This window comes from Uranotaenia lowii, chromosome 2 (genome assembly GCF_029784155.1).
Source record: "Uranotaenia lowii strain MFRU-FL chromosome 2, ASM2978415v1, whole genome shotgun sequence".
Taxonomy (NCBI): Eukaryota; Metazoa; Arthropoda; class Insecta; order Diptera; family Culicidae; genus Uranotaenia; species Uranotaenia lowii.
In genome coordinates this window covers 70,789,340-70,811,834 of record NC_073692.1, presented here as the reverse complement: position 1 = coordinate 70,811,834, position 22,495 = coordinate 70,789,340, and the positions used below count along the sequence as shown (strand labels likewise).

The 22,495-nt window shown below is 33.6% G+C and overlaps 1 protein-coding gene across 4 annotated transcripts in view; it reads right to left on the bottom strand.

The window, feature by feature from the left end:
* Window positions 1-294: 294 nt before the first annotated feature.
* Window positions 295-22,495, bottom strand: part of LOC129748050 (uncharacterized) — a 211,293-nt gene continuing 189,092 nt past the window's right edge. For all 4 annotated transcript variants that reach the window (XM_055742519.1, XM_055742520.1, XM_055742518.1 and 1 more), the window contains 3 exons: window positions 16,375-17,229; window positions 16,002-16,302; window positions 295-2,072 (listed from right to left, as the gene is read on the bottom strand). In XM_055742519.1, the coding sequence (XP_055598494.1) occupies window positions 1,956-2,072; window positions 16,002-16,302; window positions 16,375-17,183 (1,227 nt within the window). In that variant the 5' untranslated portion in view covers window positions 17,184-17,229 and the 3' untranslated portion in view covers window positions 295-1,955. The remainder of the gene's footprint in view (window positions 2,073-16,001; window positions 16,303-16,374; window positions 17,230-22,495) is intronic.

The window sequence follows — 22,495 nt, the reverse complement described above, 5'->3', positions numbered from 1 at the left end:
TTAGTTCTACTAAATATGAATGTCGTTTCAAATTAGAGTTTATATGGAAATTAAAATTCCAATTCACATTTTCCTTTTTTCTATACTAAATGAGAAACTCAGATATCGGAAAACTTTTAAGTGTGTCACATGTTGTCTCGGAAGTTTCTGCATCAGTAAGCAAAGATTTTCCTCCAAGAAACAAATGTTTCATCATTTGCGAAATATGGCCCTAGTATACTAATGTTTTCACACTCCCAGCTTTACGGAATTTCTTTCAAACAATAACAGACGAAACACATCGATTTTTTTATCATTTTATCTTTGAAACTCTTATACAGTTCTTTATTTTTGCTTGTTTTTTTTTGTTTATTTTCAATAATACACATCATGCCAATGTTTATGTTTTTATTTTCATTCGTTTAATTTATTTTACTTTTCCTTCTCCATCAATCCACTTTCCTCGCTCCTCTTGCGCTAAACTGTGTTTAAGCTATAATTAAGTGTAAATTAATCCTAAAACACATCATCGCCTAGTTTTCATTTTTCTTCTCATAGATTTTCTTCAGCGAAACATCTTCACTAACACCCTTTTGTGAAGAGCAATGTTTTACCGTAAACTGATTTGCCTGTCCTGATCCGTTCGGTTATTACATATTTTGAAAAAAGAAACAGGAAACTAACTAGTTGAAATTTAGTACGGATTTTTAAAAGGGCAATAAATTACAACAAAAATCGTCTGATTGAAACGTGTCTCGAGTTGTTCGTTGTTTCTGACGTTCACATTTACTTCTTCCCCATTACGGGGGCGCTCGAGAAGCAATCAAACTAAATCACAAGGTTTTACAATCTTTTCTCCGTAGTAAAAGATTCCGATTAGTGGTTTTAATGAAACAACAAAGTACAATTGTTCTCGTTTTCAGTTTGTCAATTCTCACTGTCTGAAGGTTTGGAAAATGAGTTGTTTAACTTAATATTTTGTACATAAATTTAAATTCATCTTTTGGGAAACCATTCTGCTAGCATATTTGTCATGAAATAAATCATGGCCTTACTCTTACTTTCTCTCTTCTTCTCGTTCTGGAGCCTGTTCTTGTGTTTGTTGATAATTGAATTGATTACTATTTAGTGGTACTGTTTTTAGCTTTTTAGTCTACGAGTAGACTCCTGAAGATTGATCACTTGAGTGTTACTTTTTTCCTGTCTAATTTTGACTGTAAATACACAACGAACCGTCCCGATTAGGATCTTTGATTTTGCTGCTTATCTTGTTGGTAATGTTGGAAAGAAATCTAGTCGCTATACATAAATTAGGTTTACAGAAAAAAAAGGTTTCACCAATTGGCTTCGATTGCTTCTACTCGTGTAATGAATGAAGTTACTCATTTTGCTTGGTTAGCTTAAAAAGGTTAAACTATACATTTATAGAGTTGTTTAGTGTAATTTTGGTTTTTGTCTCAATTCTTATTGGGTAAGTGTTTGTTATACAGCGATTTTTTCCTTCAATTCTGTAGCTTTCAGCTGGTTCAATCATGGAACTTCCCCAACATCTTCAATCGGTTCCGGTAAAAATCGGCGCGTCACGTTTTGAAATGAGAATGGCTAAGCGTTTAAGTTGTGCCATTTCCCTTCCACAGCCGGCACTTGTCACTAGCACCTTCTAGTGATGCTTGACTCTTGTTTTTCCTATCCTCGAATTTGCTTGTACAATTTCATTAAAATTATATAGTTTTTTGTAATGTTTTACTAATGTTGTCTCACCTCACTTCAACCGAGCCTAGCAGAGTAACGGTTTCTCTTCTTCTTTACGATTAATAATTTAGATATTTTTTTCTGTTTTTGTCCGTGAAAGGATGGTAGTTTGTCAAACCTATTTCAAATCAGATACATCTTCCACATTGAATGTATATGATGAGACGACTAATATGTCAATTCAGGATGGGGTGTTATTTTACGAAAACCGAGTACTACACTCTTTACTCGATATCATGGAATTTAAGGATGGCACGTCCGGGAATCTCCGAGCTGGCCAGCTTGCGTACCACTTCGGCGGCCTGGTCCGACGGGAATACTGTGTGTGGCGGGGGTTCAATCTGAAAAGAGGATATTTTGGTCAGATTCAGGAAATAAAAGTTATTATTCTAACAATTTGTTTAACTGGTTTTTTTTAACTCATAACTAAACATAAGAATTCAAAAAAAATCTCAAACCCTGGGGTCTTAAAAGCTTCGTTTTAGTTCAAAACTAATCCATGATTCTTTGCAGAATTTTTAAGTAACGTTTACATGAGTAAATTTGAACTTTCATGTTTGTATGGTAGAATCGAATATTTTGTACTGAAAAATCTTCATCATTTTCTATTCTTCTGTGGAACCAAGCCTGCTAATGGTTTTTTTGCCAATTTATACATTTTTTAAAGGAATTTGTCTTCTTAACAGCTTTTTCCAAAACCATAACTTCGTATCTTATCAGGCATAAAAGTTATTAGCTGTTAAACATTGGTGTGTCTTTTGGCATTGAAAAACGATAAATTCAATTGACATCACTGCTAGTACCTCGCGAAGTATTGCATGAAAAGTAATCAAACAATACCTCGCTGCAGGCACCTAGCAGTGATGTCAATTGAATTTATTGTTATTTAAAGCCAAAAGACATACCCCCGTTAAACAGCTAATAATCTGTTTGCCTAATAAGATACGAAGTTACGGTCTTCGTCAAAGCTGTTCAGCGAAAAATATACTTTAGAGAATTTTTGGCATAAATATCATTAGCTGGCTCGTTTCCACAGAAGAATTGATTTTGGTTTTTCTGAACAAAATATTCAATTTGTCCATACAAATCTAAAAGTTCAAATTTATTCATGTAAACGTTACTTTAAAATTCTGCAAAAAATCATGGATGAGTTTTAAACCAAAACGAAGCTTTTAAGACCCCAGAATTCGAGAAGTTCAAACATGACCCCAAATTGACTTAGTCTAATATACAGGTAACGAGGGCTCTATAAATCTCTATAGAGAATTGAAAGAATTTGTAAATTTGTTCTTCAAGAACTCAAAAACTTCTGGACCGATTGATGTGAAATTTGGCATGGAGTAGATTTTTGAGTAAAGATCTGTGAAGTTTTGAGTCCGTCGCACTTAAGGGAAGAAGGGCTCCCATACAAAATAGACGTGACTTCATATTTATTTCGGTGAACAAACCTATTTCTAACCAATGTAAAACCAGCTCAAAGATACTAAATTTGGAACTTTTGGTCCAGTAAATTTTTGAGATATAGAATTCTGAATTTATGTGTTTCTTGGTTGGTTTCTTCGCGATCCAAAAAACAACATCGCGGTCCTTCATGTGTTAAAGCCGAACAACAATTAATATCGAAAGATGGAAAATGATGCTGCATAAATTAAGAGGCTAAATTTTTTAACATTACTAATAAAATTTTAACTAAAAAAACAAGTGAAATCTTGCCTTCATTCAATTCCCTAGGCCCTCGCACTATTCTCCTTTTATTTTTTTCTTTCAAATTTTACCATTTGACACGGTTCCTAGCCATTTGTCCTAGGCTGGCTTTCATTTGGAAAATTTCCATATTTTTTTATATCAATAATTTACCTCAAAATACAACGAACACTACATCAAAACTATACATTTACTATAGAAAAAAGTTGAACTCTCACATAATCAACCTGTTTGCTTCTAAACGCTTTGATTTAATTAGGAAGGGCGTTTGTTTGCGAGATATTTCAAGATTTTGAAACTACATTTTTACTAATATTTGAAATTTTCAAAAACAAACTCAGTTTTTCTCAATTTTGAACTGAACTTATAGGTTTTTAAACCTTTAAAAAAAGTTTTGAGATATTTTAACTTTAGACTTGGTTATTAATGATTATCTGAAAAAAAAATTTATGTTGGTCAATGTTACCCCGTTTTACGGTAACATCAGGGAAAATGTTTTTTAACTATGATGTTATACTTTCGCATTTTTATAGGTCATACTGCACTCTAAAATAGTGATGAAACAAACTATTTCTTAAATGAATAAAATATAGAAAAATAAAATTCGAAAAATTTGTTTTGGGAAAGCTTGAAATACTGAGGTGTGAGGTCTTCAGTAAATTAAAAACATCAAATCATCAGCTGAAAGAAAAGCTGAACATGTTTCCTAGGAAAATCCCTATTTTTCTTGTAACTTGCTTGCATATTGCAGATGAACTTCGGAAGCAAAAAAAAATTACAAAAATATGTTGTTTTTCTTTTTTCTTTTTTTTTTCAATGGAAAAGGCATTTTGGTTTAAAAAAAAGACTTAAGATACCCAATGCAAATTCTCCGATTATAATCTAGTGACTTGTCTAATTTTTATTTTTTTTTTTGAATAAATAGATATGCAAAGGGTTTATTCTACCATTTTTTTTACAAACTCGGATGTTTCTTTTTTCTCTACCATTTTGAACAAATTTTATAGTACAGAAGAAACCTTGTATCGCAACGATTCTAAGACAATATTCATCTATAATCATTTGTTTTTTCGCAAATCAAAGAAAAATAAACATCCTTAAAAATCAAGTATTCAGAAAGAAATTCGCTTAGTACATTAGTTAGCTTAAGTTTGATGCACAAAGATTTCAAAGCTCATGACCTCAGAAATTGTTACAAAAAAGATGGTGTAACAACCGTACTCTACAATCAATGTTGTTTCAGTAACCGCCCTTAGAGAATCATCGAATAACAGAATGAAAAGTTGACATAATTTGATACTTTTTTATTGGATTCTTAAAAGACGAAACACAAATTTTTTGACGAATTTTCAAAGGTATTTGTTTTTTTTTAACTTTTTGTCATTGTTTATTTTCTGTAATTACAAAAACTATGATTTAGGGGATAGTTGGGTGAGTCCCTAAGGTAGAATTGCAATAGAAAATCAAATATTGCTTTTTTCCTAGCAGTCTTTGTACAGATGGGCAGTTCAGCTTGTTTGCTAACGCATTCATAAGCATATGTAAATTTTCTTTCATTAAAACTATTTTTATAGCAATCTAAATTATGCTTGCAAAATACACTTTTTTTATATAGTCTGGTAAAACGGACACTATGTAAAAAAGGTAAATATTGATGAAAGAATTGCTGAAAAGGTTCATATTTTTATGAATTCAACATTTATGAGTGTTTTTAACCCTCATCCGTCCCTGAATCTTTTAACCCGTTACAGTCCCTGGGGTGTCAATTTGACGCTCCTTACTAAAAACCAATATATATTTCTTGTTTCCAATATTCAGCTACAATATGTTTCCCGTTATTCAAAGTCTAAGAAAAAATTCGAAAAAACATGCTTAAAAAGTCTAAGAATAAAATCGAAAAAAAAAGCTTCGGAAAAAAAACTGTAGATCAGCTACGGAATACTCATGGAAAATTTCACTTTGTTTCCAATAAAGCTGAAGTTAGAAGCTATAAGGCATTTCCCCACTCGTCAAACTAACAGCTGATTTCTCATGTTTTCATTTTCTCGGCATATCGTGGTAGGGTAAACATAACAACAACAACATTACGCATGATCAATGGCCAGATAGTAACGAAATATAATTGGCAATGCAATAGTAGTGGTTTGGCAAGCGCACCTTGATGAGGAAAATATAAATTCTTCTTCTTAATTATGTGAAAATTCATAACAAGTAAGGACATGAAGGTATATTAATGATTTTCATTAAATAAGTTTTTAATAGAAAGCATTGAACAGAGCTTATCATCAAAGATCAAAATGGCGACAGACTCGGATTAGTTTTGTTTCTCCCGATGAAAGATTCAGATCATGTTTTGAATCCTACCGGCTGCGCCATTATCGTACTTGTTGATTAAAGATTCGGAAACTTCTTGAAATTTCCGATTTTTTTTTTCACTCCCTCAATGCTCGACCGTTTATCACAAGTTTCGTTAACAGACTGACGAATCATATGCGATCCTTTTCCATCATTCATGCATTAGGGATACCGTCGCTCTCATTCACTTCAATAAAATCTTCGTCAAGTTCCTATACATTAAATTAGGTTTAGTGCTATTTTCGTAAAATCAATTCACAGATAACACACTTATAATATTTTCTGTGTACTCTCAAAATCTTTATTTATTTTTATCTTCAATGAATAATATTTTCTAACCATTTTGTTCTATTCACTAAAATAAGGATACAGTAGTTTTTCGATTTTATCACTGTTCGATTTTATCGATACTCCCCAAATTCACGCTCGATTTTATCTCGGTTATTGTTTCTATTTTATCACGCTTTTTAGAAATCATTCCGAATCCATTTCCAGGACCTTAATTTTCGTTCAAAAGCGTAGAGCGACTTTGTTCATGGAATTTGTTATAGTTTATGTTATGGTTAATAGTAATAGGTATACAATAATATGAAAATGACATATTTTAGCTGTATAGTGTTTAAATCGTCATTTGAATTTTAAAATCATTTGTAATAATCGTTATAAGTATTTTAACGTCACGCTAATACTAGTGTTGTTAATTGTGCTTCATAAGCCGCTCTAAAAAAGTAACCTTTTTTGGTTATGCAAATCCAATAGAGATGTGGGTGAATTTAAGCATTTTTGAAAAGGGATAAGTGTCTCTGATTTCTTTGTTTAATTTGTTTATTTGAAAGGGTGGTGTGTGCAATTCTGATTGGACAGCCTTTAGTATTGTCTGAATGGAGAATTTTAGAAGATCAAAATGAAATTCTGCTAGCTTTGCCCTAAAATCCAATTTGAGCAAATTTCAAAATATTTTTCGAAAAGATGAACTTTTTAGTTAATCAAAGGTGCGAAGATAAAAATATTGAAATTTCAAATTTGCAGAAGAATATTTTTTGTTGCATTTTTCTTTGAACTCTTTTTTCAAAATCGGCTTAAGAGATAACGACTGATAACTTTCCATAAAAACTTAATAATTCACTTTAATTAGATGTAGACTATTAAATGGATGTTCTACATGGTTTTATTTCAAGAAAAAATCTTAAAATTGCTTTAAAGGAGAATAATTTGAACTAAAACCGATCCTTTGTGTTTAGTAATCTTTGATGATTACATATTATTATCAAAGTTTGTTGATACAAAACGTTTCCACTACTGAAAACATTATAAATTATTGATTGAAGACAACAAAAACACTTTTTTCAACTTTAATTTTTAGTAGAGAAATGAATCCAACTTAGATGAAATTTCAGGGACTAGATAAGAGAAAATCGATGTTGAAAAACATGCGAAAAAATTCGCCTTGTCTCCCGGTGAGACTTGGCGATTCATTTCTCTACAAAAAAAGTTTCGCTGACTGAATGTTTGAGTCAAGACCCATCTTTGGGTCGCAATTTAAAAATTTAATTTTTAGTTTCGCCAAATTCACGGTTTCGCCATATTCACGGTGAAATTTTTTTTGACCATGATAAAATCGAAAAACTACTGTATATTTTTTTGTTTTTTTTTTTTCAAATCAGGCCCACAAAAAGTGTAAAAAAGTGGTGTAAAAACCGATTGTATCCCATTTACTCGAAAACCTTTGCCCAGAATGACAAATACCCGAAATCAAATCCCAGAATGAACCATTTACCAGAAAAAAATTTCCCAGAATGCACCATTTACCTGATTTTTTTTTCCCAAGAATGGAACATTTCCCAGGATGGCACAAATCCCAGATTTCTTCCTCTAGTTTTTTTTTTAATTTTTCATGATTTCTTGTAAATTTTATATGATTTGAAATTTAATTTTTCCAAATGATTTTTTAAATGAAACCACAGATTAGAAAGTTTCCAATTGTCTTTCACGCTGTCGCGTGTTGTCTTTGCTGAAAAAGAATGGTATTATGTAAACCCAATTTTTGTGGACAAAAATCTTTTTTTCTTATTCCAGTTTGGATTAATATGTTAAATTTTCTGGGAAATGGCAATTCTGGCGAAAAATTTTCAGAAAAATGGTTTATACTGGTGAATTTTTTTCTGGGGAATGTTTCATTCTGGTAAAAAAAAAATTCCGGTAAATGGTTCATTCTGGGGAAAAAATTTCTGGTAAATGAAGCATTCTGGGAAAAAAAATCTGGGATAGTGGATTTCTGGTGATCTACATAATAGCTGCGATACTTTACAAAAAATATTATGAACGTTGCCTACACTCCTTTCTACCTGCACTAAAAAATGCTGAAACTACCTAACATTTTCTAATTTCGATACCGGGTATGCGAAAGCAGACAAAAACGCAAGTGTCTGCTTGAATTTTCTGGATTCACTTTTAGTTTTAAATTTATTTATTTATTTAACATCTTTGTGTCATTCACGACTTATATCAATGATGCAGTTGGCGGACAATCATTGAAAAACTTGCCCGGTACAACTGTGACCAAAGTTTATTCTTAGGCTCGAAATCACGGACATCGGCTCAGGAAGCAACTGACTTGCCAACTGAGCTATATCACAAGCCCCGTTTTATATTTATCATGTTTGTGTTAAGTATTGAAACGCTAGTGTAATAACACCACTAGAATCGGTATAAAATAGCCTTTCTAGTAAATATGAATGTATAACGAAAAACATGCGTGAATATACTTAAAATCTAGTGCAAAGTTGAATTTAAGTGCAAGAAAATCTGAGAAATTGGAAATTGTTATTTTGAAAATCTAAAGATGCGAAATTGTTTTGATTTTTTATTCTTAGTAGAGATGTACCGAATATTCGGTCGGCCGAATTTTCGGCGCCAAATACCGCCAAAAAACCGTTAAGCCGAATATTCGGCTCACCAAATAGTTGAGCTAGGTATTCGCCGAATAGGCCGAATATTTTTTTTTTTAATTTATTCAAAATCAGACTTCTCAAATTTTCCATCTGATGTTGGATAATTTATTTAATATCCAAAAGAAATGTTGAAAAACTTTCAAAATCATCAAAAACTTATGATTTCAGTTTAACATTTTAGATGTATCCGTGTATTTTTCACTGTATATAGATTTATACTTTTTCATATTTATACAGGCTTGCCCATAGACCAAATAAATAATTCGAAAAAAGTTAAATTTTAAAATTTTCTGTTACAAAACAATTTTTTAATAGGAAATTTATTCCTTAGATACGTTTTAAACACTGCTGTTAAAATTCGATGAAAACTTTAAATTTCCAGATATTTTATTTCTTTTTTCTATTTTTTTTTATTAATCCTTTATTTGAAACGGCTCAATCCAGTAGGTTTAAGGAGCCAAGATTGAAGTTGTGTTTGCACTTTTTACATTTTATTGCATAAACTAGAAATTAGTAACAGATAGAGAAAAAGTTTACAGAATAAGATCGATAGCTTTAAAGAATAGATAAAGTTCGGAAAAGTAAGTTAAGTCCATCGCAGCCAACACATCTCTTACAGGTGCCTTTTTTCTATTGTATGTTTGAGAATAATGCCTAGTTCCTTTTCAAATTTTCCCTTTTTTTAACAAGTTTTTCAAAAAATCGTTCAGACATGGCTGTGTAGATACGTGTCGTAGAAAGTATTGCATGCTTAACACTAAACGTACCGGAGGCGGTCAAATGACGGTTTTTGAACTTTAAACGATGATTACGCCTTATATAATTGTTTTTTCGCAAATTTAACGACAGGACTATTTTTGTTTTTGAAATGCAAGTATTTTTGCGTTTTTAAATTTTTTTTAAGTGTTACGGTTTTCGAATAACGCATGTGGTATACCTATTCATACCGCGAGCGGTCAAATGACGGCAAACACCGTTTTCGCTAAAACTCCCTTGTTTCTCAACCGATTTCTACTAAATTTATAGTTTTGAAAAGCTTATAACTCGACTCAAATATGTTTCTCAGACAATTTTCTTCTATAATCAATAACTTTAAAGTTATTTACAGTACAAGAAAAATTTTATGAAAAAACATGCTTCAGGAAAAAGGTTGTAAATCAGTTATTAAGTGCTCGAAAAAAATTTCACTTAGTGCCTGAGAAAGCTGAAGTTAGAAGCTATATGTTGCATATATGGAAAATTTTTTAAAAAATTTTCTAAGATCATGGCCACAAAAAATGTAAAAAAGTTGTGTAAAACCCGTACTTTTCAATCAATCAACCGCCAAAGCTGTTCCTGTTACAGTAGAAAATTTTGAAAAAGTGAATTGAAAAGTAGACGTAATTTGTCACATTTTGGCATCTTTAGATTTTTGAAATAAGAAGAACATAAGTTATGATGACTTTTCAAAGGTAGCTGTTTTTCGAACTTTTTATCAATTTGGATTTTCTAAGACAATTCCTACACCTAAGCTCAGCTTTGCACTGGATTTTGAGTACGTTAACGTAAGGTTTAGGCAATAAAACTATATGCAAAAGAAAGCAAATTTCATACCGGTTCTAGTGGTGTAACTGCATTGGCGGTGCAATGCTTGGCAAAAATATGATAAATAAAACAGTGAACTGGTTTGTGAATTTTGAGAAGACAGCACAAATTCTTGCTTGGCAGACGGGCGCAGTGGGTGGTAATATCTCAAAGCTATTTTGCACACGAAGACGGGTGAAAGGAAACGAAAAAACAAACGAGCATTCGCTCAAATTTTCTGGTTTTACTTTCAGAAATATAGGGTGATTTGCCAATCGTTGTCCCCTAACCCATTGTTGCACAGCATGACCTAAATTGCCAATATTTTAGCTGTTTTTCAACTTTTCCTCAAAAATAATACTGCATCATGCAATTCGGATTGTTTTCTGATGAAATGAGGCTTTTGCGATATTTTCTGCTGGTAAGCGTGCATCTTACGACAGTTTTAATTTTTCTTGTTTTTTTCGCGCGATTTTTGTGCCAATTGTTAACAAAAACCTTAACATTCCTTCTACGGAAAATAAGGTTTTACGTCAGAACAAAACATTTTTCGTATCTGTTTTCTATACGAAACGTTTGTTGGACAATTTTAGCACCATGATTTTGAAAAAAAATTATGATCCATACTTAACCAGAAAATATGTTGGATCGTGCAACAATTGGTCCGCTCAAACTCCTCCTGCCCCATTGTTGTACATAATTTTGCTGCAAAATTTGTTTGGAAATTTCAAATTTATAAATTCGTATACCTCCAATAACTTTGTTTGGTTGTTTTTAACAACAAAAAATAGCAATAAAAATTTTGAAAGCGATTGATTAAGTCCTGAATTATACCTTGTTTTGAATAAGTATGGAGGCTTGTACGGAAAAATCCAAATTTTTATTCAAAAACCATCAGAGATGTACTGAAAGTTCAAAAACATAATTTTGTATTTTTAAAATATTTCTTGGTTCTTGCAAAACATTGCATGTGAACAAAAACTAAACCTAACTTGTACTTCAGAAATGATAGTCGTTGTCATACAAAAAATTCAAAAAAGGTAAATATTTTTTAATTTTAGTGTATTGACAGCTAATTTGAAAGCTGGTTAAACAGATGAAAATAAGAATTGCATTATACTGCTTTGCATAGCCAATAAGTGTGATGATTCAAATCTTTCGCAAAAACATGTCATGAAATTATTGAAAGCTTCAGAAAGCAAAACCTGCAATTTTATTATACTTTTCAATGGATTACGATTTTTTATTTCGAAATTGTTATAACTTTTTTCATGAAATACTTTGCTTCTTCTCATGCTGGCAAACAATTATTCTTAGGAATGGGCAAAATCAATAATTTAAAACAAAATTCATTTCTAACTTATTTGAATTTCTTGTAGATGCGAAAAGTTCTTCTTGCATACAAATTGTCATACAACATTGAACACGTTCATTGACTTCATGCAACTAAAACAACTCGAATTGTCTATTGATATGACATGTTTTTTTTTCTGAATAAGTGGATATTAACGTTTAACTAGTAATTTTAGTAAATTCTGTGCTTTAATTAATTATTTTACACTCAGAATTTTCACATTTTTTGCACTCAATGTTGATTTTAATAATTAATTCAATAATTCAATGACACTTTATATATCAATAAGTTTATTTTTTCTACCGTCAAATCTTAAAAATGAAGTTTTGAAATTATTAAACTCGTTGAAATACTTATGTTTTCAAAATTTAATTTTTTTATTTACTTTTATTTTTATAATTAATATTAGTTCTTTATATGAAAGTCGGGCAATTTGCATTGTCTGAAAAATGTCAAAGTCAACTCAACTGCATTGGCTTTGAGAAACTACTTTTTTATTTGATTTATTCTGAAATACTTTATCCCGACCATTTACTCAACATTTTATGCAAAGAATCTAAAAGCTGTTCTGAAAAAATCTGTTTCTCTAATTTTGTGACGACAAATCTAAAAGAATTTTATTCCATGTCAACAGCGATTCCCTTGATATTGTTATTAATATTGTCAGAGTATTGTACATCAGGAAAACTACGACACTTAATCCCAAAAATTAGAAGTCGAAGGTTGGAAGACCTGAAATATTACTTATCTGACGTGCAATTTTCTCAGGAATTCGAATCTGCCGTCGAAGCCCTTATCATCCTGAAAAATAACAGTCATAGCTTTGTGAAACTTAATTTGATCCAAAACAGTTTTTCAGCCGGAAAACTCTCGGGAACCATTTCTATGTGATGTGATAGTTTCCTGAAGATTGATGGAATGCTACAGAGGTTACATTAATTACAAATAAACCCACTTATATGAAAAAGATATTTGAATCAATTAACTTTTCGAAAAAAAATTCTTATACAAAATTGTATAGCATAAGCATAAATCAGTCAAACGATCTGAAACTTTGGGCGTGGTTGTGTCCATTTTCAAGTTTTAAATTGAGATTCATTATTTTAAAAATCGATCGACTTCTAAGTGAGTCCTAAAACATTTGTTTTGTAAAATCGGATCTTCTTCATAGGGGTAAAAGGGGGCAAAACAGATCACGTTCTTTTATTTTTTCACCTTTTAATAGCAACTTAAAAATCAAGCATTAAATACCTTTCAGTTTTCTGAAGACATAAAGATTTATGTTGGTAGGACATATAAAGAAAAAGGCTCAACACTGGGCAAATTAGGTTAAATAACACTCCACTCAAATGGCTTGTGGATTTGAGTTTCTGAGAAAACTTCACGTGTGATAAATGCTATTCCAGACACTCAAACAGGCGGCTTTGTGTTTTTTTTAGGCCGAATTGGAATTGGAAAGTGCATTGGACGGTTTATATGAAAGACCCCCACACCCCCCCCCCCTCATAAGGGGCCGCCAAAAAATTAGATTGCATTTGAAATAGAAGATCTCATAATAAGCTTCCGTAACAAATATCAGCCTATTCGACCTCATGGTGACTGATTTTTAAAATGTGCAACCATTGGAAAAAATCGGACAACATTATGCACGACACAAAATTTGCCTGTGCAACTATTGGGCACAGACAAGCTGTTTTAAATGATTTTTTAAATTTGTATGTCACTTTTTTCAAACACTTGAACTTTTGGGTCTTGTTGACCAATCCTGTATGAGAGCATCGACAAAAAAAATCGAGTGAATTTGGTTAAAATCACTAAAATACAGCATAAACACCAAAATCAAGTGCTTAGCTGTGCAACGATTGGCAAATCACCCTATTTATTATATTTTTGTAAAGCATTGCACCGCCAATGCAGTTACATCACTAGAACCGGCATAAAATTTGCTTTCTTTTGCATATAGTTCTATTGCCAAAACTATACGTTAACGTACTCAAAATCCAGTGCAAAGCTGAATTTGGGTGTAGGGATTGTCTCAGAAAATCCAGATTCATAAAAGGTTCGCAAAACAACTACCTTTGAAAAGCCGTCAAAAATTATGTATTAAGTATTTTAAAAATCTAAAGATGCCAAAATGTGACAAATTACGTCTACTTTTCAATTCACTTTTTCAAAATTTTCTACTGTAACAGGAACAGCTTTGGCGGTTGATTGATTGAAAAGTAAGGGTTTTACACAACTTTTTTACATATTTTGTGGCCATGATCTTAGAAAATTTTTTAAAAAAATTTCCATATATGCAACATATAGCTTCTAACTTCAGCTTTCTCAGGCACTAAGTGAAATTTTTTTCGAGCACTTAATAACTGATTTACAACCTTTGTCCTGAAGCATGTTTTTTCATAAAATTTTTCTTGTACTGTAAATAACTTTAAAGTTATTGATTGTAGCTGAAAATTGTCTAAGAAACATATTTGAGTCGAGTTATAAGCTTTTCAAAACTATAAATTTGGTAGAAATCGGTTGAGAAACAAGGGAGTTTTAGCGAAAACGGTGTTTGCCGTCATTTGACCGCTCGCGGTATGAATAGGTATATACAAAGTGTCGGTATGTTTAGTGTTAAGGTTAAAGAGCATCGTTCTTTTTGGCAACTATTTTGATGACATCTAGCATGTCTACAGAGGTGACCGAAATTTCAATTTGTCTGATAAGAAATCAGGCGGAGGCGTTGTAGTAGCAATAAGCTCTGCTTTCGATTCTGAGCTTATTGAAATAACTTAGCACAAAGAATTTGAGCAGGTGTGGGCAAAAGCTCAAATCTTTAAGGAAACCCATATTTTTGGATCGATCTACTTTCCTCCAGAATATGCCAGTAAAGATTTTTTCCAAAAGTTTCTACTGAGCATAACAGAATTATTCAAAAGCTTCCAACCCGAATTCAAAATTCACCTGTATGGCGATTTTAATCAATCGAATCTGCAATTTTTACCCGATGAAGATAATGAGGCCATCCTCTTACCGATTTTTGGAGATAATGAAACATTACAATTCCTTCTCGACAATCTCGCTACCTTATGTCTTAATCAAATCAATCATGTGAAAAATGCCTGCAATCGCTATCTCGATTTACTGTTTTCAAACTTGACTGATGACTTTTGTATTTTGGAAGCTACTAATCCAATTTGGAAAAATGAGATCTTTCATACAGCTATCGAATTTTCAATTATATGTTCTGACAACAAAGGAATACCAGAATACGAATATGAGGAGACCCTTGACTTTATCCATGCAAATTACACGATGATTAAAACTAAATTACAATCAGCTAATTGGCAATCATCATTTCAAAGCGAAAACCAAACTGTCAATCAGGTAGCAATTTTTTATAACATTCTTGGTAATATCTTGAGTAAATATGTCCCAATAAAAATAAAGCGACGAACGAATAATAACAGAAATCCGCCATGGTTTTCAAAAGAGCTAAATATTAGACATTCATATCAAGCAAGTTCAAATAGCTTAACACCTGTTTTGACATGTTTTGTCAGAGATTTCACTGGAATCCAATCTCTTTTGTGATTACTTATTTTGTGATGACGCCCTAGAAGCGACAAGTCATTTGACGTCCTTTCAGCTATTGGTTACATTTTGAAAATCAAAGATACCTCTACTTGAAAATGATCTGATACATCTGGTTGGATATAATCGACATAAAAACATGAGGGACATGAGAATGGCAGAAATAGAAGATTTCTATTAGAAATAGCAGTAGAAATAGAAGTGTTTCTATTGAAAACTCAACAGAATACTCGACCGAATATTCGTTTGACCGAATATTTGAAAATGCGGTATTCGGCAGTTCGCCGAATACCACTATTCGGTACATCTCTAATTCTTAGACTTTGAATAAGGGAAAACTGAAGTGTTGTAGGTGAATAATGTCTGAGATACATATTTGAGTTACATTACGAGGTTTCCAAAACTATAAATTTTGTAAAAATTGAGGTACAAGATAGATATAGCGGTTTTAAGCGAGGAGTGTCAAACTGATACTAAAGGTCTGATTGGGAAGTTTTTTTCCTGGGCTTTCAGCGTCCGTAAAAAAGTAATGATGTAAAATTAAGATTTCAAGAACTCATGGAGGGTACTCGAAGAATTTTTTTTAATTTGATACACCTGAATAAAATTACAACCGAGAGACTTCCAATAGTGTCATATTGACACTAAAGAGCGGATTAGGGTTAAGGAACCGTTTGATGTTTTGAAATTTTCAAATTGATTTTGTAAACTACATATGTGAAAAATTATTCAAAACTTCCATAGCAAAGTTAAAAGAAACCTACCTCATTGTTGGCCACCAGTCTGACCACATCGTGCAGCTCCTCGATGGTTCCGGTCGGCACCACCTCAATAAAGACGCCACGTTCCTCCGCCCGTTTGGCGTACCGCACCAGCAGCTTCTCGGCAATTTCGTCGCTAATGAACACGTGCCCTCCCTTGGTTAGGCACTGCATCGACCGGTGCAAGCTACGCGACGTTGTCCCGAAATCGATCACAATGTCCACCAGACCCTCGCAAGCGTCGTGGGTACGCTCGATCAGCTGCTTCTCGTACAGATCCTCGTTCCACTGGACTACGTTAACTCTGTTTTATGAAAATGGGGGGAAAGGAGTTTATTAGAAGTTTGTTTTGAAAATTCATGGGATCGTAGCTTACTTTTCACATTTTTGTGCCAGTACGAAACCTTCGTCCCGAAGGCTGGCTACGGTGATCTGGATTTTGTCTTTAGTGCCCGCACCGTAGAAGTGTTGTGCCGCAATTCGGATGGCCCAGAGGGCCAATCCACCGGTGCCGACGATGAGGATTTTCACCTTTTCGTTTGGTCGTTTCTTCAGCAGATCGTCCACGATCTTGTGCGCTGAGATGATAGCGCTCTGAGCCAGCAGAGCTCCGGTAGGTAACGTTGCAGCCAAGCTGAGCGACAGGGATTCGGGAATAGGAATCAGATATTGCAGATCTGGAACGACCATCAGCTCCGAGTAGCCAGCCGGGACGCCCTCGTATGGGTACAGGATGACCCGTTGGCCCACTTTGAAGCCGCAGTCTTCTGTCAGTTCGCTTCCGAGCGATTCGATAACGCCGGCAACTTCAAACCCGGGAAAGAGGGCACCGTCCCGGACTCCGTGATGGGAGGCTGGATTGTGCTGAATGGCCACCGAGGTCTGATGAGCTTGGGCTGGAGTATTTTCCGGACCTTCCTCGCTAATACTGGAGAAGTTACCACTTTGCATTTGTTTGGCAAGCATGTGAAGCGATGTGGTAATGTCACCGGTGTCCGAAAGCTGACTGCTGATGGACGAGATCGAGGACGACTGGTTCTTCCGGTAGCAGGCACCCGCGTAGACGACCAGGATACGGGCTCCATTGGGCGGCGTATCCGGCACTGGCACTACCTGATTGATCACGCAATCTTTGATTTTGGATTGCGGTGTTTCGATCGACACCTGGCGGATCAGCTTACTCATGGCGGCTTCCCGTAGACGTGTAGCTGTGTCCAATGATATTGAACGTCTGAAAAAAAGGAAATAAGAATCAATTATTAGATTACGGAGAAAAATTTCCCTAAATTCTAATGCAAAATCCACAACCGATATATCCAAGATGCTAAACCACTGCAACGGACACAACATTCAAAAGGAAAATGACTAAATTGAGTAATCGCACCAGGGGATCTCGTAACGGCTCGTTGTTGGCCTAATTCGAAACAGAGAGGTTTTTGACCTAGTGTGACCTTGAAGCGAAAGTCGCCAACTCGCTCGCTTGGCTAAACAGAAATTTTTGGGGGTGTGTTTGCGCATAGGTAGGGTGAGATGTGTTCGGTGCTGAGGCGATGCGCGCCACAGTCGCGCAAATGATTGAGCGTAATTGGTTTCTGCATTGGGATCAAAGGGGAATGTCTTATGGTTGTTTCGCGTTTAAAGCATTTGAAAGTTTAAATTTTATTGTCAGAAAAAAGTTCTTTCTTAGCAGTGCTCCATCTACTCAAACAAAACTGTACATCGATCGGTCAATGACAGCAACTGGTGTCGATTTAATGTCGTCATGAATGTTTCCGTGTTCGACGACTAGTTATCATCTGCCATGCGTAGCGTATATTCTCTTTGTGCCGTTTGTTTTTTTTTCTCTCATTGCTATTTTTGTCGCCATCCAGCAGAGCAACTTGTCTGTCTGTCTATTTGTTGTCTTTGTCCGTAGACTAGCTAGCGATGCCCTTTTCTCAATTAACTATGATAGTAATATCAAGAGAAGGCACGAGATTAATTCCATGCTTTGCAATGGTTATCACAAACTTGACAACCTCTTTCATATGCAACGATTATGTACGTGGATTAAGATACGTTATATTTTTAAACCCTTCAGGCAAAAAAACACTATTAATACCTCCCTGTTCTGTAATTCCAGAACTGTTCCATTGTGGAGGAGTCAATCCAAATATAGATTTGTGATGGAACTCGTTGAGTCGCCGTCGAGTATTACGTATGGCGCGCATATAAAAATGATAATCTTATTCAGCAATCTTGTACATATGGATTTGCTTATTTGTTTACTTAGCAAAGTCCTACGACGAGATCTGAAGGTTTCCATAACGGCTAGAATGAATTAATGAATGCATTACCTGGTCGCTCTCATCAGTGAAGGAAGCAAACAAGTAAGTACGTACCTATCTAGAAAGATTTCTAAAAATGACCGGACCGGTTTGAAGATGTGTTCAATCTTCCTGTATTCTAACACGCGCGATTATTTGAAACAGACCGAATGACAATAAAATAATTTTCATCCACCGAGAAGTGGCTTGGCTAAATAATCCCAATGGAACGACTCCATATTAAACAAAAAAAAAATAATAAAGGTTTTATTCTCTGAGGTGATGAATAACAGCATCAAAATGTGTATATTCGTTATTTGAAAAATTCCTGTTAAATAGCAAAAATTATAAAAGGAATAATAAGGAAAAGGATAATCTTTGAAATTTCACGTTTTTATGAGCAAACTGTGAAAAAAAACTTATATTTTTTTTACCAAACCTGAGAGCAACTGTTAAATTCAGTTAAGACATACCACTTCTAAACTGGTTCAAATTCTCATTCAGAAACAGACTTAGTTTATCTCAAAAGTAAAAAAAAAACGAAAAAAAGCATATTAGAAATCGGTATACTGAGGTTTTGAACCGTATATTTGATAATGATCGTGGCATGGTTGGTCGGATCCTTCCAAACAACAAAGAGCCGGGAGAAAACAATACTATACTATCAGTTCGGCTTCCGAGCAGGGTTGCCAGATTTTTTTTTTAATTCTAGAACATGAAAAATAAAAATCAGGGTACATGGTTCAACGAAAATTTCGGTCGAAGTGAGAACTTTTTTTTTGGTCATCAATCCATATTTTGACCTCCACTAATGTCTTTAATGCAGTTCCGTACTGCTCATTTTCAGACCTATTGACAAAAATCAGAAAAAAAAACAGGGGAAACGGAGGCTTATAAGATTATTGGGTTGGGCTTCCAAAAACCAGGCAAATCTTGAAAAATCAGGTACATTGGCAATCCTGCTTCCGAGTGTAATCATCCTCTTTCGCTAATCATATTCCACTCGTTATCCGAGTTTACACGAGCTGTAAGCAGAGATGCCTATGTGGCTGATTTTTCAGGATCTGCCTAATTTTCTGAAGCTCAGCCTGACAATCTGATAAGCCATTGGATTTTCTCTAATTTTTGAAAATAAGCCTGATTTTGCCTGATTTTTGTGATTAAAAATGGGTTGTAAGGAACTGCATAAGATACCGTTGCTGAAGTGAAAATGTGGATCGACGACAAAAAAAAGGTCACTTTGAGCGAAATTTCCGTCACTTTGACAAATCCTAATTTTTAATTCACCAGTCCCTGATTTAAAAAAAATGGCAACCCTGACTGTGAGCGACTCGAACGGCATGTGTGAGAGCTTTCGCATTTGAGTGGGAGAAAGAGAATTCTAATCAAGAGCCAAGGTCGTTAGGTAGAATTATCGTTCACCGCAGAATCCCTATAGATTTTTTGATAATCCGTAGAAAATCCGTAGATTTCAAGCATCGATCCGTAGATCCGTAGAAATACTTAAAATCTGTAGATCTGGTAACGCTGTGATACACCTCAGTGTACATGGAGAAAATTTTTGTTTGATTTTCACTAAACAAAACATAACAAAAATTTCTTCCCCGCTGTAAGGCACATCTTTACACTTTACATCACTGATAAAAAAAACTTTCACCGACAAAAAATCTGCATCGAGATATGCACCACCAACAAAAAATCAGCAGTGGAAAATATTAGAAAAATCTATATTTTTTTAAATTTTGTTTGACTGTTGATACCACTTCTGTCCTCTCAATTTTTCAGTAAGCAAAATTAATTATTTAACTCAAAAGTGTTTTAAAATCCGGAAGCTGTTTTCAACTTTTTTTATTATTTCTCATAAGGCTGGAACAAATATCAATTTCTTCTTTTGTCACCCCCCCTCCCCCCCCTTCAAAATTTCTAAAATCCTGAAGGGGGGAATAAATGAAGTTTGAAGTATTTTAAGTAAATTTCAAATAAAAATTCAAATATCCGAAAGATTACAAGACCCAGACACAAAATTTTGGAAGATGGAAGGAAATTTACATTTTGTATTCCTGATTTTATAGAACTTTTCGATAAAAAAAATACTAGATTTATAGGTTTTATGCAATAATATAGCATGCAATTTGTTTGCATACAAGCTTTCGTGCAATTTATTCCAATTTATTTGCTTTTCGCATTATTTTTTATTGTCCCCCCCTCGCGATGTTCCAACTCCGAGTGACAAAAGAAGGATTTGAAATTTGTTCCGGCCTAATTGACGAATTTCGACAAGAATCTGAATTCTATCGTTTTTCTTACGAAATGTTCAATCAATATGGTTTCTATTTCCTATTTCAAAACGCTTTTTGTGATGAAATGAAATAATCTGATTTTTTTAAGATAAATCAGTACTTGTGGCAACCATCCCTACTGTTGTTTTTGTTTTTTTTTTCTTGCTAAATAAACTGTAAAAGGTGGTATTCGGAGCAAAGGTACCAGGTGATTTCGTCAAAAAATCAGACACCGTTAAGAATGAAAACAGGACACCATTAGATTAATGGAAATAATATACAGCTCTTCTTAGATTGAATAAAAGAAGCCGAAATAACGGTGTTGAAGACGCCATCATTACTGCAAAAGAAAAGATGACCTTTAATATAAAAAAAACACCGTCGTTTCAATATCATCTAAACCGAAGATAACCATCGGTTAAAGACATTAAACTAGGGATGCCATCCATCCCGCAAAAGCGGGACATGTCCCGCTTTTTTAGAAAATGTCCCGCCGTCCCGCTTTTTTCTCAAAATGTCCCGCTTTTTTTTTCTAAGAACACTTTTGTGGTAAATCCACACTCTCCAATTCTATCACTTCAAAATAGTTGGTCCGTGCTTATGAAAACGCTTCTTATAAAATCTCCTCGATAATTTTCATATCCTGTCATTTTTTTCTAATATTTTTTTTATTCATCAATGGTTTTCAAAGTTAGATATGTTGATATTTGAATATAAAATTCGCCTATAATACTGTAAAAGTAAATAACACTTTTATGAAGTGTTACTGACTTACGCATGAAAAACCTAAATTTAAACTGATTGGTTCAACACAGAAAATTATTCAAATATAATGTTTTTTTGTGTTTTTATTTAAAAATATCCAATATTTTTTCAAAGATTATATAAGATAAGACTGAATAACTCTTTTAATTCTTAGCATTTAAGGTTGCAAGAATTATTTTCATTTAATTCCGAACCGGCTGAATCCGGGCGATTATATCTAAAAACCTGTCAAAATCCGTGCAAAATTTTCAACCTTAAATCCGGGCAATATCCGGCAAATTTGTTCAAAATTTCGAAATAATTCACTAATAAACAGAAAAAACATACTTTAATTTTTTTTCCTTTAAAACACATCAGCAGATTTTTAATCGTTATTTAGGCTTCCGAAAAACTATTCATGATTATTTAGATAAAACTTGCTCAAAAAGATCACAAAAATAAGAATTATCTAAGTTTAATTTGTTCAATTTTGAAAAAAAGTGGATAAATTCGAGCTAAATTCAGGCTTTTCTCAACGAAATTCAGGCCGAATCGGACATTTTCAAAATTTTGTCTGAAATATCCGGGCAAGTTCTGATAAAACCAGGCAATCTGGCAAGCTTATCTTAGCATTACTTAATAATATGGTTTAATCAAGTGTTCTTTGAGCACGTTCTAGCGATGTTAATATTCTTCTATTGAAGAAAATATTCTTTAAGTTGCTTCCAAATGATGGTGTCTCCAGATGTTTCTCCGGAATTCTAACAGAATCATTTGAGTGTAAAGCTTAAGGGAAAATTTCAATTCCCGATAAAAAAAGAACGGAACTACAGAGCGAAAATAAACTTTTTTCAATCGAACAATGAATGAATGGACGAGTTAAATAGAATGAACTTGGAAGATGATAAAAACGGCTGTTAAAAAGGTTTAAAACTTTATTCAAATTTCGGATTTTAAATAACTCTGATCTACAACATTTTCAACTTATGTGTTCGTAGTATACAAAGATTAAAGTTTTATTGAAAATTCAATTTTCAAATTTCATTTAGCCACATTTTACTACCTTCTTTGAACAATTTTAGCTAAAGGAACTTATGCATATGTATAGGAGTGGTCATAAAAATTAGGTCTATAGGAGTTTCTAAAATGTCCCGCTTTTTTCAGCGAT